Source organism: Brachyistius frenatus, unplaced genomic scaffold, assembly GCF_029030835.1.
Source record: "Brachyistius frenatus isolate BFR_SWC_R1_liver_20210118 unplaced genomic scaffold, ASM2903083v1 Contig_18, whole genome shotgun sequence".
In the NCBI taxonomy this organism is placed as follows: domain Eukaryota; kingdom Metazoa; phylum Chordata; class Actinopteri; family Embiotocidae; genus Brachyistius; species Brachyistius frenatus.
In genome coordinates this window covers 1,326,663-1,347,076 of record NW_027210617.1, presented here as the reverse complement: position 1 = coordinate 1,347,076, position 20,414 = coordinate 1,326,663, and the positions used below count along the sequence as shown (strand labels likewise).

The following is a 20,414-nucleotide window of genomic DNA, read 5'->3' as shown; positions in this document are numbered from 1 at the left end:
CACACAATATATTTATTAAAGAGAAAACTTCTTGCATCCTCTGTGTGTTCTTTATGTTTGGGCTTGAAACTGACGGGATCGAAACCCATTTTAAATATTAATTGCCGTTTTTAACACTTGAAGTGTCTTACTGGCAACAGCCAATCACATTGAGCCGTGTTTGGTTGCTAGACAACGAGTGGACCAATTACAGCTCTGTTTAGTGTGCCTACAGTGGTGTGTACTGTCAGTCGAACCTACATGGCTTAAGGAGCTCGTCCTGTGGCCACCTGCAGTCGGGAAATACATGACGAGTTGCTGCAACAAGTAAGTACTCCAACCATTTTCTTATTTATTTCTTTATAAAGTCAAGTTTTTAAACGTCTGCTGTCGTTACTGCTGAAGCTGTTTGTCCGGGATAGCCGGCAGCCATACGGCGTCGATGTCAGGATGTTTGAGGGTGGGAGCACTCGGTGGGTGACAGTCGTTACTGCGGACTGAAAGACCTGCATAACCTTTGCTTTCTTTTTATTTCATCATTAAAATCCACAAAATAATTTGCATCCCAAGGTTACTGAGTCTGAGTGGAGCTTAGCGTTGCAGTACAGTTCAAATAAACGCAAGTTAAAGTAGTGTGACAGCAAGCTTTTGTGTTTTTACAACCTCCTCCAGCAATGCCAGACTTGTTGAGATATGTGTGAGCACATTTTAAAGACACATTTTAAAGACACATTATTGCTGCTCTCACTTGTCAGGGGAAGCTGTCACATGTGACTTATTTTTTTCTCGGTTTTGTTCCCAGTGTTTTTGATAAACCTAGTAAATATCAGCACTTTAAATATCTATAACTCATAAAGGTATGCTGTTCAGTTTGTGTTGAAATGGAGAGGGGTTGCTTTACAGTGGTGGAAGAAGTATTCAGATCCATTTATTTGAGTACCAGTACAGCAATGCTAAAAATATTCCATTACTAGTAAAGGTCCTCTATGAAAAATCTGCAAAATGCAGTCAATGTTTCAGAGTAAAAGCATCATATCATTTTGTATATGACATCATTGGATTATTAATAATGAAGCATCGGTGTGTCAGCAGCATGTTACTGTTGTAGCTGCTCCAGGTGGAGCTAGTTCTACCTTATACCTTATAAACAGGGACAGCAGATCAATTTGAGGGGCCGCCACAATGTTTGGTGAGATATCGGATTTTTGAACATTTATTGAAATGAAACCGTGAGAAGTGTAGATGGAAAAATCACTTGTTAACAACTCATAGACATCTGAAATGTGACCCCCGAGTACGCACAGGTTTTTGGAAGCATCAGAAGACAAAACAGCTGTAAACCACAGGTTTGATCTTTAACAAAGTGTTGTATTTACTTTAAAATCTTGTTATATTACAAATTCAGGGTTTTCCCTGGTTTCTGGAGGGGTTAGGAGTTGTAGGGGGTGGTGGGCACTTATTTGACTAATAATTATGCATTTTCACATAACTTTGGACTATTATCATCAAAATGTTTGTAAAAATCCACTCTGTCATAAACATTAGTAAAACAAAGCTTATAGAGAAGCTAAGCCGGGTCTAGGCTCGTCAGGCTTTGTAGCTGTAGGCTTGCCATCTGTCTTGCTAGACTGATTAAGTATCACTGAAAGGTTCCCTGAATTAATAAGTCACACACTCTCTAAAATGTATGAAAAATATCTTAAAGTTTTTGAAATGGTCTTCACAAGATAAATATATATTTTTTTTTATTTGCGATTCTCAGACTTTGGTAGCACTTGTCCTAAAATGAGATGCTATAAGTGATGCTCTTCCTTATAAGTAGTATCAGTGTACAGTGTATCTATTTGTTAAAATCACAAGCATTTTGCTGACAGGAGAAGGACAGTTTTGGTCTATGTTTTTGGTTTTGTGTCTCTGGAGACAAATCAGCATGTTGCCCGTCTGGGATTAGTCTGATCAGTTGGTTAAGAGCATTGAGATAAGATGGCAGCCTGGTCTCAACCTGTAACCTGTTACATACTCAGCCTGCAGTGACAACAACAGCAACATCAACAATCATATTACGTTTTTATAAAAGACTCTTTAAAAATGCCATATTATGATATAGGGTTTGAAATAATCTAACGGGATGGCTGTTCACTGTCCAGCTGGGTGCCAGCAAGTGAATTTCGAGGATCTGTTGTCCTCGAGGTCAGTCATTTAGGTTGCTGCGAGTTTCCATCTCTCTCCACTGCACGTGTACTACCAATACCTTGTAATCCCGTCAGTGTTGAACGGCCGCTGCTAATCTCATCGTCTATTTCAGGAGCAGACTGCGTAGGTGGATTTTGTGCCGAACTTTGTGTATCCTGCAGATGCGGTAGATGATCCAGACACATAGCTGGAAGGCTGGACTGCAACAATGCCAGAGTCTTCCCTGGGTGAGTTTAGATTTTGACATCTTTGAAGACCAGGTAATATGTGCTATGTCTTTATGTTGGCATCGTCGTCAGTCAGATTAACTGCAGTACAGTACTGCAGCTTTCTGCCTTCAGTTGTGAATACTGTGCGTTACTCTGCCCTTTATCCAGTGTCTTGTATCAAACATTGTTTATAGAACAGGTTTAATTCATACAAATGACAGATAAATGCTATTCTTAGTTTTTGTACCAAGAGCAACTTCGATTCCTTAAACATTTTACTTTGATGAATGATGCTCCTTTTCTTGTCTAACATTAGATTAGCATAGGGTAATTCACTGTATATGTTTGACAGACTTTTTTTCCCCCCACAAGTCAAGGACATTTGCAGCAGCTCTGATGAATGTAGAACATCCCCCTTGAGGCAGTTTAGCCCGCCGTCGCTGCCACTGAACAGAAATTCCCACATGCTCGGTACCTTCTGTGCAGAGCACAATGTGCAGGAATGTCTGGCACACATCAATCAGGTTGGTAGCCTTACATTATCTCTGTTATAGTTTTAGTTGTTGTACATGCATGTGCTTTTTAGACTAATGCACTATAATGAAATGTACAGATGTACAGGTTACAGAATATATAGCTTCTGGGTTTGGCTGGTAAAACATTTTTCTGTTGAAAGAAGCCTAAACATCATCATAAATAATCTTTATAAAAACCTGAGGAGACAACTTGTTTTCAGGCACTTTTCTGGGACTGTGCAAAGAGTTGCAGAGAAAACTTCCTGTCCTCCTTATCCTTTTCTTCCTCTACTCTCCGCTCACAGGAGGTGTCATCTTTTGGCCTTCTCCCAGTTTGGACCGAGTCCGTTGGCAGCTCCGAGCTGAATATTGTGCACGTGCTAAATTGCATGTATGACCTGATTCAGTTGCACCGCCGGGGCCTCAGAACTTTGGAAAACATGGAAGTGGAGCAGGTCAAGTCTAACAGCAATCTGGACTTCCTGCAGCTCACCACCACTCGTCTAAAGGTACAGCAACTAACCTCATGAATCCTCTGTTATTAATAGTGTATTTAATTAAATTTAAAAAAAACACATGTTAACACCGTCTATTGTAATACAACTTACCAGTGCTGAACGGATGCCGGATGGTACAGGGATGATAATTAACATGCAATCAATACTAAAATAATATTTGCCCCATTTCCTTGATTTCTTGTGTTTTCCTCCTGTCACTTCTAAAAATTAACTCAACATTATAAAATTGCATTTTATTATGTTGCGTTCAGCAAAAGGTTTTGCTGATAACTCCTACTGTATTATCTTTTAGTCACTGTTTTGTTTTTTTTGTTTTTTTTTGTAGGAGCAGCTTGAACAGTCTAAAAGAGAAAACACAGGGCTTCTTGAGAGAGAACGACAGCTACAGCTGAAAGTCAAGACTTTGCAGAACTGCCTGAAAAATGTTAAAGAAGAGGTACTTTGTCAGGTTACTGCCACAGACCAAATGTGGAATGCATCCATTTGCAGGTCTTTGGCCGTGGATTCAGATATATATGAGCATGTAACAACTCGTTTTATTTCCCCCTCACCAGGTGCAAAAACTTCAGAACATAATTGCAAGCCGAGCCACTCAGTACAATCATGAGATGAAAAGGAAGGAAAGAGAATTTAATAAACTGAAGGAGCGATTAAATCAACTTCTAGTTGACAAAAAGGAGAAAAAACAAGGTACAATAAAAACTGTCCTCTGCCTGATTCTTTTCACCAATATCTAACATTTTGAAGTTAAAATAACTTCTTATTTGTAATGGAGAAAATTGACATGTTTTGAGCTGTTTTATTTTCTACATGTGCTTTTCTTGCTTTCCAGCCATTGATGTATTGAACAACATTGGGAGAGCTGATGGAAAGAGAAGCCTTTGGAAAACTGAAAAGACAGAGGCAAAGTAAGTTCACTTCTTTGGCTTTTTATCTTGTCAATACAGCTCTGTGTACTTTGTTCTTCTAAATAAAAACCTGCTGGGATACAGGAGAAAGAAACAGCATCAAATCAGAGAAAGTACTTAAATTGCCCAACTCTGGAATCTCAAATACGTAGCACATCGGCGGCTCCTTTGTCAGTTTTCTCGGTGACACAATTTAAATTTTTAGCAGAATCAACTTTGGTCGTTAGCTGGCACCGTTGGGTGGTCCTGGCAGCTACATTACTTTTATTCTGAAGAAATGGGACTGTAACTGACTCTATCTTTGTATTTAATCAATTAAAACAGACGTTTGTGTTTTTCCTCCTCAGGCATGAGGGGGAGATGTATAAGTCTCTGCTGAGTGACTATGACACCCGACAGAGGGAGCTTGTCCTGGAAAATGCAGAGCTGAGTAAAGTGATGCAGCACATTAAAAAAGACATGATGTCCATTCTGAGTTCAAGAAAAGCATCTCTGAAAGGCGACAGACACGAACACGGCGGCGTTCAGGTCGGTCAAGTTGTCTTTTTTCTTTCTTAACATTCACAACACAGTTGCAGAGAAGCTCTTTACACTGCTCTCATTTTGTTGCCTTCAGTTTAAATAAATGAAATCTACAAACTAATACAATGCATTTAGATATTGTACATTTATTAAAAAAAACTTTTACCTTCTAATATTTTCTCATCCAAATTGAATGGAAATAGCTAAAAAAAAAAATATTACTAAGCAGCTGATTAAGTAGACAAATATAATAACCATATAAGAAATGTCACAATTAGAACAACAGCATATTCTCCTCCTAATGCCTGTTACCTAGGCTTTTAGACATGTTTTCCAGATGAACTACGTATAGATTGCAAAAAATTTTCATCCTCATTTCAGGCTGCCTCAGAGGATGAAGACGAAGACGTGTTTGATTCCAGTAAGGAAAGCGTCGAGCTGTATTGCGTTCACGCCCGCGAGAAACTGACCAACAGCATTCGCCTCCAGTGGAGGAAACTCAAGAGCCACGTTGAAAGACTGGACAGCCAAGGTAGTCATGACAAAGCATGTGCCCTGCTTGCTGCCTACAATCCCTCAATACACTACATCATATTTTATAGACACAAAAATGACCATTGTGTCACTTAGCAACTGACAGCGATGACACAAGACGAGTGTCCAAAGTGGTATTCTACTGCCCGCTGTTGAGTGAAACAATGAGTGTCCGTCATCCAGTGTGGGGAGTGAATGACTGGAGGTGATTTTGGACGTTCCAGACCAGATCATTACTTACCGTTAAACTCAATATGTAAAAGATGCATGAACACATAACTGATTTTTTTTTTTCTTTGTTCAGTATCTTTGGCTCAGATGGGTGAGAGTCAAAACCCTGATATTGTTCCACGAGAGACTCATGAGGAAGAGATGGACAGACTAAAGCTGGAGATCCTGCAGTGCAAAGACTTCATTCAAACTCAACAGCAGCTCCTGCAGGTAAGACTCAATTGACATTGCTGAGACAAAGTACCATATTGATGTATTGAGACATAATGATGTCTTTTTACATACTTCAAGGAGTAGCTTTAATTTGCACGTGTCCGCTGTGTTATTCAACATGACCAAAAAACGGATTCTGAGATGTCTGCTCCTTCTAATGTTAATCTAGGCTGAACGCTGGATTTGAAACCTGCCTAGTTTGTAGCATGAGAGAGATTTTACTTCGAGTACATAAAGGTTCTACAACTACTTTGTGGCTGACCCTCACCATGCCTGTTGTTTCTATTCTCGTAGCAGCAGATAAGCGCTCCATGTGATGAAGAGACTGCATCCCTGCTGAGCAACTGCTACATGCTGCAGGGGAAGGAGCGTCTCGGGGAGGAGTGGAAGACCCTGGAAGAACAGAGGAAGATCTTCGAGAGGGAGAGGAGGAACTTCACAGAAGCAGCCATCAGACTGAGCCATGAGGTGATTAAAATCAAACTTCTGTTTAGAATATAATTTATGGAAGTTATGGGCCAAAATGACGGACTAGGTGGTTAGATTGTTTTTGAAATGACTTGTTTTTGGTTTAACTTGCAGAGGAAGAGCTTCGAGGAGGATCGTGCAACATGGCTCAAACACCAGTTTTTAAACATGAGTCCATTTACAGACGCAAAGAAACCCCTATTGTCAAAGTCTACAAGTGCCTTTTTTATATGTGAGTGTCTGTTTCTTCTCTATTCCTTTAGTGATATGACCAAGTTCCCTCAGCAGGGGGACACATAACCATTGTTGAGATGGTTATGACTTTGATTTTGGCTTTGAAGACAAGGCTTTAAATGAAGTGTTTCTAAATATTAGAATCTTCAAAAGTGTTGAATAGCAATGGTAGTTAGCAAACTGAATTGCAGTGATAATAATAGGTTACTGACCGACTGAACAATGTCTTCATTTGTCATAACCTTGTTATACTGTGATGCTAGGTGCAGATGTCTAGAAACAGACTGAACTGTTTCAAACAACTGCATTAAATAAAGGACATGAGCCCCAAGGACTTTAGTTTACCTTTTGTAAACAGAACCTTTGTTTGTTTGGATGAATGTGTCGTAGAAATATTCAAAAGTAAGTCGAAAGCAGTGTTTAAATGTCTTTTTCCCAGCGGTGTCTTTGTTGTTTTATTGATAGAGATCAATAAATCCTGATCTTATCTGATCTTAGCAACTGAAACGGAGGCAAGTGCAGCGCTGACTCCAGAGAAGCTCATCCAATGTCATTCAGACACGAGTTCCCTCACACCCAGATGTGCTCCGCTCATGTCTCCTTCCACAGCTGACCTATATCGCTCACTTTGCCTTATCCCAGAAAACAGGTACAGTGTCTTCATTCACTCTGTGACTTCCGAAATCCTAAAAATACTGACTTAATGTACCCTCAATGCAGTTGTGGTTCATCCCGCGTTGTCTGTAAACTCTTGTTTCCAGCTCAACAAAACCAAAGAGAAAGGCGGAACATGTTGAAGAATCAAGTTTCTTTTGTGGAAACTTTCCAGTCCAGCGCATTCAGTGGAAAGACGGCAAAGACAACAGCAGCCACACGCTCACACAGGAAAAGAACAGCTCTATATGAAGTCAAAAACCTTCATTGTTTGAATCCGAATCATTGCTAACGTCCATCAATTATGAAGGATTTGTGTTATTTTAGAAATACATCAGGGCCCAAAAACCTGAAGATAGACTATAAAATGTATAACAGTGGAAGCCAAACAAGAGTTCTGGTAAGCCACTGGTGTGACTCAGAGAATTATTTAATTGTTTCTTCTTCTTTTCTTTGCTTATTATTTAACTTTTAGAGTATGTGGTACATTTATTTATTTATTTATTTATTTATCTATGTGGTTCTGTAATTCTTGCTTTGGTAGTTATGTATGTTTAACATCTCAGTCTGGGGATAGTAGGTTTTGTCAATGCTGATGTGCAGCAGAAAATCATATGTACTGGTGATGAGATGTTGCTCTGTTCTACTTATCGGTTGTGTTATGTTGCCTAAATGTTGACATCTGTGTCACAGCTTTTCAAGGTATTTTATCTTGTTAAACTTGTCAGCTGTCACAGCGTTTTAGAATGTTTTAGAATGGTGCTGTTTCTCCCAACGCAATAAGAGACTGGGTAAAATAATAGTAGTATAATTGAAGTATTTTTGAATATCAAAATGTGACTGATTAACATTACTTTAAATGTTGTTAGCTTTGTAGCGGATGGTGTAGGATGTTGCTGTTGAATAATAAGAGAGGCTGTAAAATCGAACTCAACTCACATTATGGGTAGTACATACTGTGGTTAGACCACTGTGATGTTAATATGAATGTACTCTTGTCAACATTTTTATTTTATTTTTATGTTTGTCATGTGATGGCTTTCTATTTAAAGATAGCCATTAGATACCACAGACTTATGGTCTCCCTGATGATGTGTTCTAGGAAATTTTATATTCTCTAATAATTCATTATACGTTCATAAACACAAGTCGTTTCTTCTCATTTGACTTATATTGGCATCTGTTGGAAAGAGTTAATGATTTTCAACAGTACGGCCTGTCCTGGCAGTTCCCTCATAAAAACGTCCACCAAAAAGGAGAAACTGCATTGCGGTACCAATTCAATGGGAGTATATATTGAAGAGGTAAGTTGTCCATAATAAAATACCTTGTCTATGTCAATATAGACGTGCTCTTACATATTTTGGAGTTGGACTGTCCTACATTGTGGCCAATACAGATACTGATCAATATCTCTGTCACTATATGTAGACAGAGATATATACTATATACTATACTAGATATATACTATACTATATATATATATTCTGGGCATTTTTTTGTGGGATTGTGAAAGTCCATCGATACAGTCTTAAGGTATTGCACTGAACACACTGCCTACAGAAAGCTGCTTTCAACATGGATCTATATGAGTGTTGCGAGGATTGTTTGTATTCAGTTTCACTTCTAACTTCATATCGATCTTGTTCACAAGACCAGTTATGACTGTAGTCTGCCACACTAAGCATTTTCTTATTAAATACAGGCAAGCTTCCAAATCAACCCCACCATAATAAACAATTCAGTGCAATAAAGTAGTTTTGAGATGGAGTTTATTTACAATTTTATTGACAACAAACACATGATGTAATTGACTGACATAGGACAGCATTGTTAAGCGCACTGAGCCGTGCAGCTGCAGGCAATGTGAGCCTCTACCGTTTCCCTCAGGTCAATGCTCCTTTCGTAGATGCTCATGCTGTCAAGGGCATCCTGGCTAGCATCTGCACAAGTGAAGGAAAGAAGAGGAATCAGGAACTGTGTATTTTTCTCCACACTTTCATGATCTATGGCTTTAACATGCTGGGCTTTTTTGGGGGCTTTTTTACTCACCAACGGGCAGGCATTGGAAGCCAACGTGGACACCGGTGGTTTTCACAGGGAAGCAACCAGGCAGACAACGCAGCACAGGCTCAACAGAGAAGCATCTGGTGCCCTGAACATGCTTCTCCAGCTGCACAGACTCATGCTTCATACGGCACTCTGTAAGAGAACAGTGTTGATATGTGAGGTTCTGATGGACTGAGTGCATCTTTACATGTTTAAAAGACTTACAAGTTGAGACAGGTATTCAGTCCAACACCAACATCACCATTATGTTGGATGACAGTGGAAAAGAGGGAAGGGCATTTATCTGAAAAAAAAAAAAAATCTCTGTAAAAGTGATTTCCACAATGGTCTTTGTGTCTTACCATTGTTTTCCTTGCAGCTCTGAGCTGGCAGAACCCAGGAATGAGTGAAGCTGACTGCGTTCTTGATCACACGTCCATTGGGTGTACGGAACTCCTGTCTTCTCTCTCCATCAGCCTTTCCACAGATTCCAGCCATCTTTCCCTTCATCCAGTCTACAACTTGTACCTACATTGAAGAAAAGATGACACATTGCAAAACACAAGGTAGGCTGAAGTTGTCAAATTTATCAAAACAGTCTGCTCTCTTTGCCTTTTTCTTTATCTGAGGCCACAGTTTTAAGTCTCTATTCAATGCAATGATCCATAGTTTAGTATTGCTTTTACCACAACTGTGTTGCCGTCAAAGTAGACTTCCTCAAGACCCTTGTCAGGTGCCTGTACAAAGATTCCTGTTTGGTTTCTGGAGATCAGGATATTATCTGTAAAACAAAAGACCAGTTTCATGATATTAAAACTTCATCAAAACCACTAAATCTTAATCCAGGACTGAAGGATAAAATACAATTTTGGTGTGATAACAAAACAGGCACAACTTCAACTTATTGGCACCATGATTGTCACTTATAATATTAAGTTACTGATGTTAAAGATTTAACGGGATAAAGGCTGTATTGAAACCTGAGTGACGCCTGTATGGCAGCTTGTTGGCGGCTATCTCCTCATTGTTCAATTTCACAATCACATCATTGTCTCTTCGGTGGATGTCAATATCTCTACAAGTGCAGAGATGAAAGCGCTCGTTAGTCAACTTGTGGATCAAAACCAGAGCTTCCTTGTTTTGTTAAGCACCTACAACCTACATGTTTGCAATCTTCACATTGACGTAGTTCTGTTTCGCATGATCCTTCTTCACTAGAACTATGAATTTCAGCTCATCGGTGCCGTCCTGTGCCAAGATCTGTTCGCAAAACTGGGGAATCACGTTCTTTATTTTGATGCCGTTGAATGTGGTCACTTCGTCCTTTTGTGCGTCCAATCTGCACACAGCTGCGAAGAACCAAAGAAAACGGCTTTAATCCTTGACTCACAGAAAAAAGTCACTGCCAGTGTATTTAATTTTAAAAATTAATATCAGCCATTACCTCTGTCAGCCCTGGAAAGCAGGTAGTTCATATTTAAGGGGGTGAGACCGTTGATTTCAAGTGGCAGAGAGATGGGAAGATACAAATCCCTTTTAATGACAGTATGCTGTAGACGGAATAATTCTTAGTTAGAATAAACAAAAACCTAAATCTGAGTTCATAATTTGGGAGAACAATTTGACTTTTCATACTCTGGGTGTCTTCAAAATGAAGTCAAGGATCCTTTCAGATTTTGCTACCATGGTGAATGAGAGCTGCTTTGGGCTGTTTTTAGCCTTTACACGAATCAAATCAGCCAACATGTTTGCTGGGATGGACTTCCACATTCTGCAAAAGAATTTCAAATATCAGACATTTTACATGGTCTGTATATTGCATGTGTGTTGGTTAAGGTAGTATGTATGAAGTTTCGTACTTCTTTGCAAAGCTTTTGAAGGCAGAAGGTATTTTGTTCCAGGACATTCTGAGGCGAGCTGCAGGGCTTGATTTAACAAGACCAGTTTCAGCAGTAATTATGGTGTCATACATCTTGCATTTTTTTCCCCAGGTGATGTTAGCCTGTGAAGAAACAGTAGAAATGATAATAAGCCAGCTGATTTTAAGCCTTGTCATGGTATTTTTATTTTAAGATTTGTGTAAAAAGCAAGACATTTTCTTACTGTGGCTTTGTGCTCGCTAAGCAGAACTCCATCAGCAAAGAGCTTCCAGTTGTTATCAGCCTCCAAGGCAGCCAGTACAAGCTGAGCTCTGGAGGTAGGTTTGTCCAAGTAGGCAGTGAGTTGGTATCCCTGCATCTTATCTGCTCTTACACCACGGAAGATGACGATAAAGGCAGGAGCCGCTGTATTGCCAAGGAATCTTTTCTGTGTGGACAGTGTTGGTAAATTTGCATAAGTATACCCATAAACCAATCAGTCAAAGTAAGATTAAAGGGGGAAAAAAATGTCACCTGGTTGTAGATGGCCTCAAAGCTTGAGCCACTGCTTCTGCTTTTGGAAGCAACTTGTGAGTTGGAATGAGAGTTGCGAGGCTACAACAATAACAGAGAAGTTAAGTTTCAGAGTCACCATTGTGACACATGAACACATGTAAACTGTACATCATATTGTCAAAGTATGAAACACCAAACAAATGTACCTTAGTATTGTGTTTCTTGTGGAAATAAATCGCCTGCTGTTAAGAAGAAATACTTTTGTCAGTTCCCATACTGGCTACATGATTGCATTAATATTATTCCCTGCAAAGTTACAAAATAATCTTGAGATATTTACCATTGACACACCAATGCTGGCAGCAGAAGAACTTGAACTAGCACTGAAGAGGGACTGGATGCTTGATGCGACACTAGACCTGACAGACCTGCTGATCTGCGATCTGGAGGTGTTGGGTCTGATGTGCATGGTCTGATGTTGGCTCTTGCTGCTTCTGCTGCTGCGGCTGCTGCGGCTGGGGCTGCTGCTGCTATGACCGTGGCTGATCCTGGTGCTTCTGCTGCTGCTGCTATGACCGTGGCTGATCCTGGTGCTTCTGCTGCTCCTGCTGCTGCTGCTGCCGCTGCTACTGCTGCTGCTGCTGCTGCTACTGCTGCTGCTGCTGCTGCTGCTGCTGCTGCTGCTGCTGCTGCTGCTGCTGCTACTGCTGCTGCTGCTACTGCTGCTGCTCTTGTGCCTGTTGCTGCGACATTTAGTAGAGGATTTGCTTGATTTAGAGCTGCTGGAGCTAGAGGAGGAGGATGAGGAGGAGGAGGTGCCATTCTTTGAACCAGTCAGGATTTGCTTGAGCTTCATCAAGACTGGTCTTCCCTCCTGCATTTCTTCCTCGGTTAGGTTGATCTGTTTAATAAGCTTCTCTGCAGCCTTTGGTCCAGCTTGAACCTCCATCTCCAGTCTATCAATGGCTTCGCCTTCAACTGAAAGTATCATTAATAAATACCATTAATAATTCATTTCAGCACTGTTTCGATAAAATGTACAAATATATTGTTGTCACAGTGCTTACTTGGTTTGACAGAGAGAGCAAGAGAGTGCCTTCCAGCCAGTTTGTACAAGACAATGTCCCTAATGACAGCAGCATTTCCGGTTTCAAACCTGAGACAGACCTTCAGTCCAACACCAACAGGTTTAACACAGTACTTCTTCTTAAACTGAGCCCTTTTGTGTTTGGGCTTGGCAGCTTCCACATCCTGGCGAATGATCTCTGAGGATTGTGACTATAAGAAGAAAGCCATATGAATTATATTGTAAATGTAAACACTATTGTAGGTACCTAAAGCCATGTTTTTAACTTACCATATTACGAGCAGCAGAAGAAGACATGCCATTTGACATGTTTTGCAGGATTTTAGCAGGGATGACGGGAGTGATTCTTTCAGAAGCTTCCTCAATATTTCTTACCACAGCAATAGATTCCATTCTGTTGAAGAGAAACAATGATGTAATTATATATTCTGTAAAGGTAATACATCTGTGGTGTGATGCTTAATATTTTCTGGGTACACAATTAGTTAAAAGGGCTTACTGCATAGCCACAATGCTTCCAGGCATAGCAACAGGAAAAGCTTCGATCTTAAAGTGACCCTCATTGATGTCAAGTCTTGCAGTGATTTTGGCTGGCAGAATGGAGTTCAGTTTAACTCTAGATACCAGGGTAGCCTGTAATTTGGCAGTGTTTATCCCCATCACAGCAAAGGTGTTCACAGCAACACTAGAAGAAGCGGACATTTATGTGTTACACTTTATGATGATGTGAAATATTTTGCACACATTTTGCATTTTAGTGTCAGACATTGGGCCTACCTTGGTCTGATCTCAGTCTGAAGCTGGAGGTTTGTCTTCAGAAGGCTACTGAGAAGGAAGTTTTCAGGCAGAGCTGGGTTTGCACTGGCCTTGACTATGGAAACAAATAAACTCAAAGTTCATCTCTTAGCAAAGTACTTATTATGCCCTCGGTTACACCATTAAATTATTTATGTTCTATATTAAAAGCCAACTTCCTTTTTTCCTTTTTTTGGTTTCGTTTTAGAAGTTTGCAAAGAATGTCTTTGATATAGATTTTAAAAAAACAAAACAAAACATAAGGCTTTCTAAGATATTGTCAATGTATTTTTACCAATTAAGATGGGCATAAGTTAAAGATAGAAACTTGGGATGGGTTGAAGATGTAAAAAGCTGAACTGTGATTGTTTTTGTTTTTGTTCTACTCACCTGTAACTTCCACAGCAGCCACAGCAGCAGTGTACAGACTGAGCTCCATTGGAAGACCAGCTGCAGTGGGCATGATACGCCGCACCTCAGTAGCCAGCAGAGCCCTAGAAAATTGGAGGGAAGTTCCATACAGCACAGCTTTGAAAGCGTCTCTACCAAGCCCCTGAACAGCAGGCCCAGTGACAAGCTGTAGGGTAAAAATGTTTATCATAAATAGTGTTCCTTACAAAATCATGACTAAATTGGTCATTAGTTTGATAGGTTGTTGTTTGAATCATACCGCAATGATGTTCTCAACCATTTCTTTGTTGACGTTTGCAAAGGCAATTTCTTGTCCGAAGAACTTGACATAGATGGAGGCCAGAGGTTTGGAGGTGGACAGAGACTTCCAAGTAGTGAGCTGTGGACAGAGCAAACATACAAACTGATCAGTCACCTTCTGTTTTTGTATCATGTGGCAACATATACTATTCCATCCTTGTAATTGTGACTTGATGGTGCTCCCGGTTGCTTACAGTCCTAATGATACGTCTCATCTTGGTAATCCTGTCAACATTGTCAAGAAGTTCTGGGTTTTTCAGAAGAGCCTCCTGAAGGCCCTCGGTTTTCACTCCAATCTAGGACAAAATTAACAATGTTAAAACAATAACTTTCAAATTGGTTATTGACTATTTTGACAGATTTTCATTTCCCTTTACCTCCAGAACATCAGCAGCACCTCCAGCCATGAAGGCACTGGTCTTAGCCAATACAGATCTGGGCAGAAGTGTGGCAGCATCATTGATGTAGAAAGCACTGGCAGCAGCACCAACCATCAAGGAATCTGACAAAGAGTGGGGTAAAATGCATTGAGTTGATGCTACAGCAAAAAGGAAACTTGAGGTAACTTAGACCAGACATGACATGGGCCTTACTGCTGTAGATGTCTGAATGGAGGGCTCTGCTGTAACGTAAGCTCAGTCTGCCCAGGTTTAGGCCCATGATTCTCAAGGCGACGTTGCAGGCTGCAGCTCTGCAATGAGAGCATAAGAGAGCTGACTAAACATGGATGTATTTATGTGGATTGACTTGATGATGATTAGGGATGAGAGAGTGCACTTACAGTGAGGCGTGCATAGGGTAGGTGCTCATGGTCAGGGACTTCATGTGAGAATAAGAGAAGCTTGCTACCTGTAGATTATTCTCGCTCCTCACAACCTTGGCAACAAGTGTCACCAAACCCATTGAAGGCCTGGTCTCAAACAGCACGATGCATGCAAGCATACGGAGCTCTGGGTGAAGAGCTTTGTCTATGTAGAGCTGAAGAGCTAATTCCTGGACCTAATTGAAAGAGCGAACTCAGTATGGAGTTCTGTGTGGAAAACTAGAAAGGTTTGAAATCGTCTTTAATGTTGGGGATTTACCTGTCTGGGCGCCTGCTTTGCGATGTTCCTCAGGGCCATGATGGCTTCAGCATGGACTCTCATTGGCAGTTGTGCAGCTGCAGTGCCATGTATGGGTAAGAGCTTTGTGATTGACTTGAGGCTAGAAGGCTGTCCAGCATTTCCCAAAACCTTCAGCAGCAGGAGGATGTCGTCAGTCTCAGCCTTACTGGCAGCCTGTGCAAGAAGGTCCTGGATAGGCTGTGGGAAGAAATGAGACATTAAGATCCCCTTTTCTCATCCATAAATTTCCCCTTGACTTTGAAGCAACATGAAAAGAACAAGGTTATATCACCTTTATGTGTTCAACAGGGCAGACAGGCTTCTCAGCGCAGTATTTGAAAACCATGGTACCGTAGCCAAGAAGGATGATCTCACGCAGAATTGGGTTCTCCAGTATCTTTCTATTGGCTGACAGGATCTGTAACAGTGTGAATATAACAAATGTGCCATATCTCCATTCTTATTACCGACAGACTAACTTGCTTCAGGGTTTACCAACCTCAATCTGCTTGAGGGCGTCAATGTCTGCCATCACCATGTGGAAAGCTGCAATGAAAGCCTGGACTGTTTCAGCAATAGTAATTTTATCAGCCAGGTATTTCTCTCTGATGAATCTCAGAGCAGCAATAGTTCCAATGGCAGGGACAGCATCCAAGATCCACCATCTGAAAAAGCAAAGAGGAAGTAAGTGAAACTATACACATATTTTTGTTCCATGTTAGTCAAATGTTTCAGCAGTGAGAGTCACCTGTAGGCAGGCCTTTCCATGTTGTCGGTGAAAACCTTTTCCAGGTCTTCGTACTTGGCTGCACGGACGAGCTGAACTAATTCCAAAAACTTCAGAGGGGCATCCTCATGGACTCTCTCCGCATTGTGGGTAACCAGGTGATTCAGAACCTCCATAATCTAAGAACATAAGAAGGGGATGTCATTACATAGGGTATAGATTCACACGTTTTTGTTCATGACTTCACTAATCGTTTAAAGCAGTCTGAAACAATACCTGGGTCTGTACATTGGTGATCCTGACGAGCTGAATTGGTGTCTGAAGAAGCTCAGTGGAGAATTCATACTTGAGAGATCCACGGTCAAGATACTCAGCCTGCATGGCTACCATAGGTTCCATTTGCTCATGAAGGAATTCCAAATATTGCCTTAAAAGAAACGCAAAAAAAGGTTAAGTTACAGCTCCGTTGAATCCAAATACTGCTATTTGTACACTTCAAGTAGGCCTATCTAGTGAGTTACCTGCTCTCCATCTGCGCATCTCCGTTCTTCTCGGCGAAAGGTGAGAACTTGATTATCTCATTGACAGTTACATTCCGGATATGAATGCCAGTACCCATGGGCTTCAAGATGTAATCGTATGCCGTGACACCTCTCAGGTTTTTAGAATCCTGTGAAGACACCACAAAGTTGCTTGTTCGTGCAACATTCAACTTCCACAGATTTATGCATGATACAAAATGGGTTTAAACCTACTTGCTGGCACTTGTCACATTTCTCAGTGTAAGCCAACCCAATGTCCATCATGATCTTTTCTTGACAATGGTTCATGTCCCTGGTCTTTGTCAGATGGATAAGCTCAGCCTTTTCATCTTCAGTGATGGCATACGTGGTCTTGCACATACCCTGAGTTCCGACCTGTTAAGCAGAGCTCATATTTAGTTGGGAGATTCAACTCTGTGGATTTCCTGTATAATCAGTACCATAGGATCTTTGACCAACCTCCTGCATCTCATAGACATTCTGCGTCCTCTTGATGTTGAGCTGAAGGACATTCAAGATGCCTCTGTGGATGTTCAGCACCATTGTTGAGACTTTCGCAGGGGCAAACACTTTTCCCACAACACCACTGGAGTATTCAAACTTGATGGGAGTCTGAAGCTCAGGTGCCAGAAGTGAAGTCAGCTTGGTCGCTAGGATGGAAGAAGTGTTCGGCCAAATCCCACTGTACTCATAGAGCTCAGGTTTCATAAGCTATAATATGAAAATAAGATTTATTGTAGATAGTTTGCCTTTCAAAGGTAGCATGCTTCTTGCTTGCGCATAATTTTGATCTTTACCGTCATGAACATGTTTTGGCCTGCAGCTGCACTGATCATAACTTTGGTCCTGATTTTTAGTCCGGCTCTTCCCAAACCCTCCTCAGGCAGACTGGCCAGGATCATTGCCTCATATTTGTACGCATAGGTTTTACCGGCAGCAAACTGAGGAACTGTAAACACAATTTCACACAGTCAAAGGTATTATATATTCTTCCTAAACTATATGAGTAATTTATGAAATGACATGAACGATAAGTTATGAAACATGTTACATTTCACAGGGATAATTCACTTTTGTTTAACTTTAGCTGCAGTAAATGTTGCATACAGTAATTTAAACTGTCCTTACAGATTACAACAATGAATTCAACTTACCAAATGGAGTTTGACCGGCTGAAAAGGAATATAAATAAAACAGTAAACACAAGGTAAAAATATATTATAAACTTCTGAACATTTTAGCTTTTTTTTTTTTTTTTAATGAATTTGGATAAAAACAATTTAAAAAAAAAAAAGCTGTATAAGTGCCTTCGAGGGAGAAAGCATAGACAATAAGTGAAACGTGGAAAAATGTAAAATTACGGAAAATCCTAATTAAAAGCAAGCAAGCACAAAAGTACTTACAGGACACTCCCTCTACACTGATTGCCCAAACCACATTGTAATTGCCTTGATTTGACCAAGTGGTTACATAGATAGTCAGATAAAAATGATGAACAACTGAGCTTGATGGATGGGCAAAGTTTCACTGGAAATGAATTTGATCTGGCTGGAAATCTTTGTTGCTCCATAAACAAGACAATTTGTATTTTTCTTATAAACGTACAGTAATTTATCTGTAGGATTTATAAATGGCCTTCTCTTTTATCGTTTGTCAATTTTCTTATCGTTCCTCCAAAGGCTTAAACTCTTTGTAGTAAATTGGTCACAATATTAATTTACATTATACTCTGTATTATCATACACAGTTTAATATTAAAACAGCAAGCATTTCGGTCATAATTAAAGTCAACCAGCTGAGTCCATGTGTGTTAAAAAACACAAAAAGGCATTACATAATGTTCTCTGATTTGTAAAAGTATTTTCTACTTGGGTATAAATAATATTGCATTAGATAAAGCAGTTTTCTCTGGTAATATGAAGGTGTTTAAATGTAGCATGCTACTCAACAATTAACTGAAAATGTCACAGCAAATAATGTATTTAATGGCACGTTATAATTGGTCTTTCTTTTTTTAATCCAGTTATACAAATCCAGTTAGATATACTAATACTGCAAGGCTGCTGCACATTGTATTTAATTATAATTATATATAAGGATAAATGCTAATGAAACAAAGACATAAGAGTAATTACCCTTGTCAAGTCAAGTTATAAAATGCACAAGTAACTCTCATCTTTCTTATATGAGGATTAAGCCAGTGTGCTGTGATAAATGTCATTCAACTGGCTTTTTCATTGTAAATTACTATCTGAAAGGCATGTATTAAAGATATACAAAAACAAAATCTACTAAATTTTCTTATTAAATAGTGGTCAAAGCTCCATTATTAAAAGACAAACACTTTCCCCAAAAAAGGATCATATTTACCCACAAAGGCCACAGCCAAGGCAAGCACAACCACTCTCATGGTTGCTGGGATTGTGAATGTTTGCAGCGACTGGCAGCCTTTTAAAGGGAAAAGTTGTGTTGACAAAGCCCACCTGTGATGTCATGAAGGTACAGTATGATATGAACCCTGGCATGTTTGATCCTTGCACTCGATTAGATTGATTACTCATTAATGTTAGATTCAACCAAATTCAGGTTTGGTTTTGACAGTGTGTGTATCAGATATTGAAAAGTAAGGGTTACCTGACCTTGTTCTCTTCAAATATGCCAAGTTAATCATGTTTCAAAGTGTTTACTTTGTGTCCCGATTAGTCTGACAGCAACGCTTAAAATTCAGTCTAATATACTTTTCTGACAGTCACTTCCTTTTTCGATTTATTTCATTTTTATTTATTTAGCACCACTTCACATAGTAAGGTCCTTATAACAAAATGTTACATTTGAGATATATTATATATATATATATATATAACCATGCAGTTTTCCCACAACTGGAGTTTAAATGAGTAAGTCTCCTCATTTTATATCTAAACAAATAACACTCATGACTTTCTTTGTTCTGAGGGTATGATCTAAAGTCCTTATTTAAAGAAAAAAAAAAGATTATAACAAAAACTGTATTAAATATTTTTTATTTCATGTTTGTAATCATTCCTATAGCCTGTGATTTACTGAAGGTGTTTACTAGGGTAATTGTAGGCTCTCCATATTCATGACAATCATTCATTCATTTTCTAGTGAATGCTGTGAATGTCTGTGGCATCTCTCCATCATATTGTTGAATTGTAGTTTCAAAGTTCACATCAGGGCAGTGTGACTGTGACTGTTTGCTCACATTATTTGCAGTGGTCGTGGTGACCACTGAGGTGATGACATTTTAGCAAATCTGTTTACTGTGTTTGAAAAAGTTTTACTGTGAAATGGAAATAACCAATGTTATCATTAATTGACAAAGCGTGTGTTAGTTTTGGCTATGTCTATTTCTTTAAAAAAAAAAATTCCCACTTAAACTATCAAGAATGAACTGAAGTTGTTGGTTGCTTTGATAATACTTGTATCCTATTTTCTTTGTGTAACCTACATTAGTTTTACCAGCAACTAAAGGGTTAACTCACATGCAATACTGACATTTACCAGAGAGGCGCGTGCACGTCGGTAGATTAAGCCTTCTCCCCGGGAGACAGCACTTTATACCTCGAATGAAACAGCAGCGTCATGAGCTACACCATTGAAGAATCTCATTTGGTTGATTTTTGCTCACTGCTTTTGAGGAGCTTTATTTATTTGATCGTTAACCAGACCGACTCCAAAGGAAAAAGTTTCTTTTAAGTCTGAGAAGAATCTCCGGTGAGTGGCAAATGCGTAGCTCACAGTTAGTCGTTACTGTAGAGCTACAAATGTTGGTATGTTAATATTGACCATAGTGAATAATATTATATATATGTGTGTAATACTA

At 39.7% G+C, this 20,414-nt stretch overlaps 2 protein-coding genes across 2 annotated transcripts; one reads left to right on the top strand and one right to left on the bottom strand.

Annotated features, from left to right (window-relative positions):
• The first annotated feature begins 224 nt into the window (after window positions 1–224).
• LOC138618767 (afadin- and alpha-actinin-binding protein-like) lies at window positions 225–8,326 on the top strand. Its single transcript, XM_069694736.1, has 14 exons — window positions 225–306; window positions 2,285–2,399; window positions 2,754–2,905; window positions 3,202–3,405; window positions 3,740–3,850; window positions 3,969–4,104; window positions 4,247–4,322; window positions 4,670–4,850; window positions 5,226–5,376; window positions 5,683–5,819; window positions 6,117–6,290; window positions 6,405–6,522; window positions 7,023–7,173; window positions 7,286–8,326. Exons 2-14 carry the CDS (start codon window positions 2,381–2,383, stop codon window positions 7,428–7,430), a joined length of 1,755 nt encoding a protein of 584 aa, XP_069550837.1. The 5' UTR covers window positions 225–306; window positions 2,285–2,380; the 3' UTR covers window positions 7,431–8,326.
• Window positions 8,327–8,933: 607 nt separating this feature from the next.
• LOC138618766 (vitellogenin-1-like) lies at window positions 8,934–18,977 on the bottom strand. Its single transcript, XM_069694735.1, has 34 exons — window positions 18,938–18,977; window positions 17,722–17,739; window positions 17,365–17,516; window positions 17,027–17,278; window positions 16,781–16,942; window positions 16,547–16,695; window positions 16,302–16,452; window positions 16,047–16,204; window positions 15,798–15,963; window positions 15,591–15,716; window positions 15,278–15,496; window positions 14,977–15,194; window positions 14,789–14,886; window positions 14,573–14,697; window positions 14,390–14,491; window positions 14,155–14,274; window positions 13,875–14,061; window positions 13,467–13,560; window positions 13,189–13,374; window positions 12,960–13,083; window positions 12,670–12,880; window positions 11,943–12,580; window positions 11,809–11,844; window positions 11,621–11,701; window positions 11,331–11,534; window positions 11,087–11,229; window positions 10,863–10,998; window positions 10,672–10,777; window positions 10,390–10,576; window positions 10,208–10,302; window positions 9,914–10,008; window positions 9,590–9,755; window positions 9,231–9,380; window positions 8,934–9,121 (listed from the first exon to the last, which is right to left on the bottom strand). The coding sequence occupies exons 1-34, from the start codon at window positions 18,975–18,977 to the stop codon at window positions 9,012–9,014; spliced, it is 5,205 nt and encodes a 1,734-aa protein (XP_069550836.1). The 3' UTR covers window positions 8,934–9,011.
• Window positions 18,978–20,414: the final 1,437 nt, after the last annotated feature.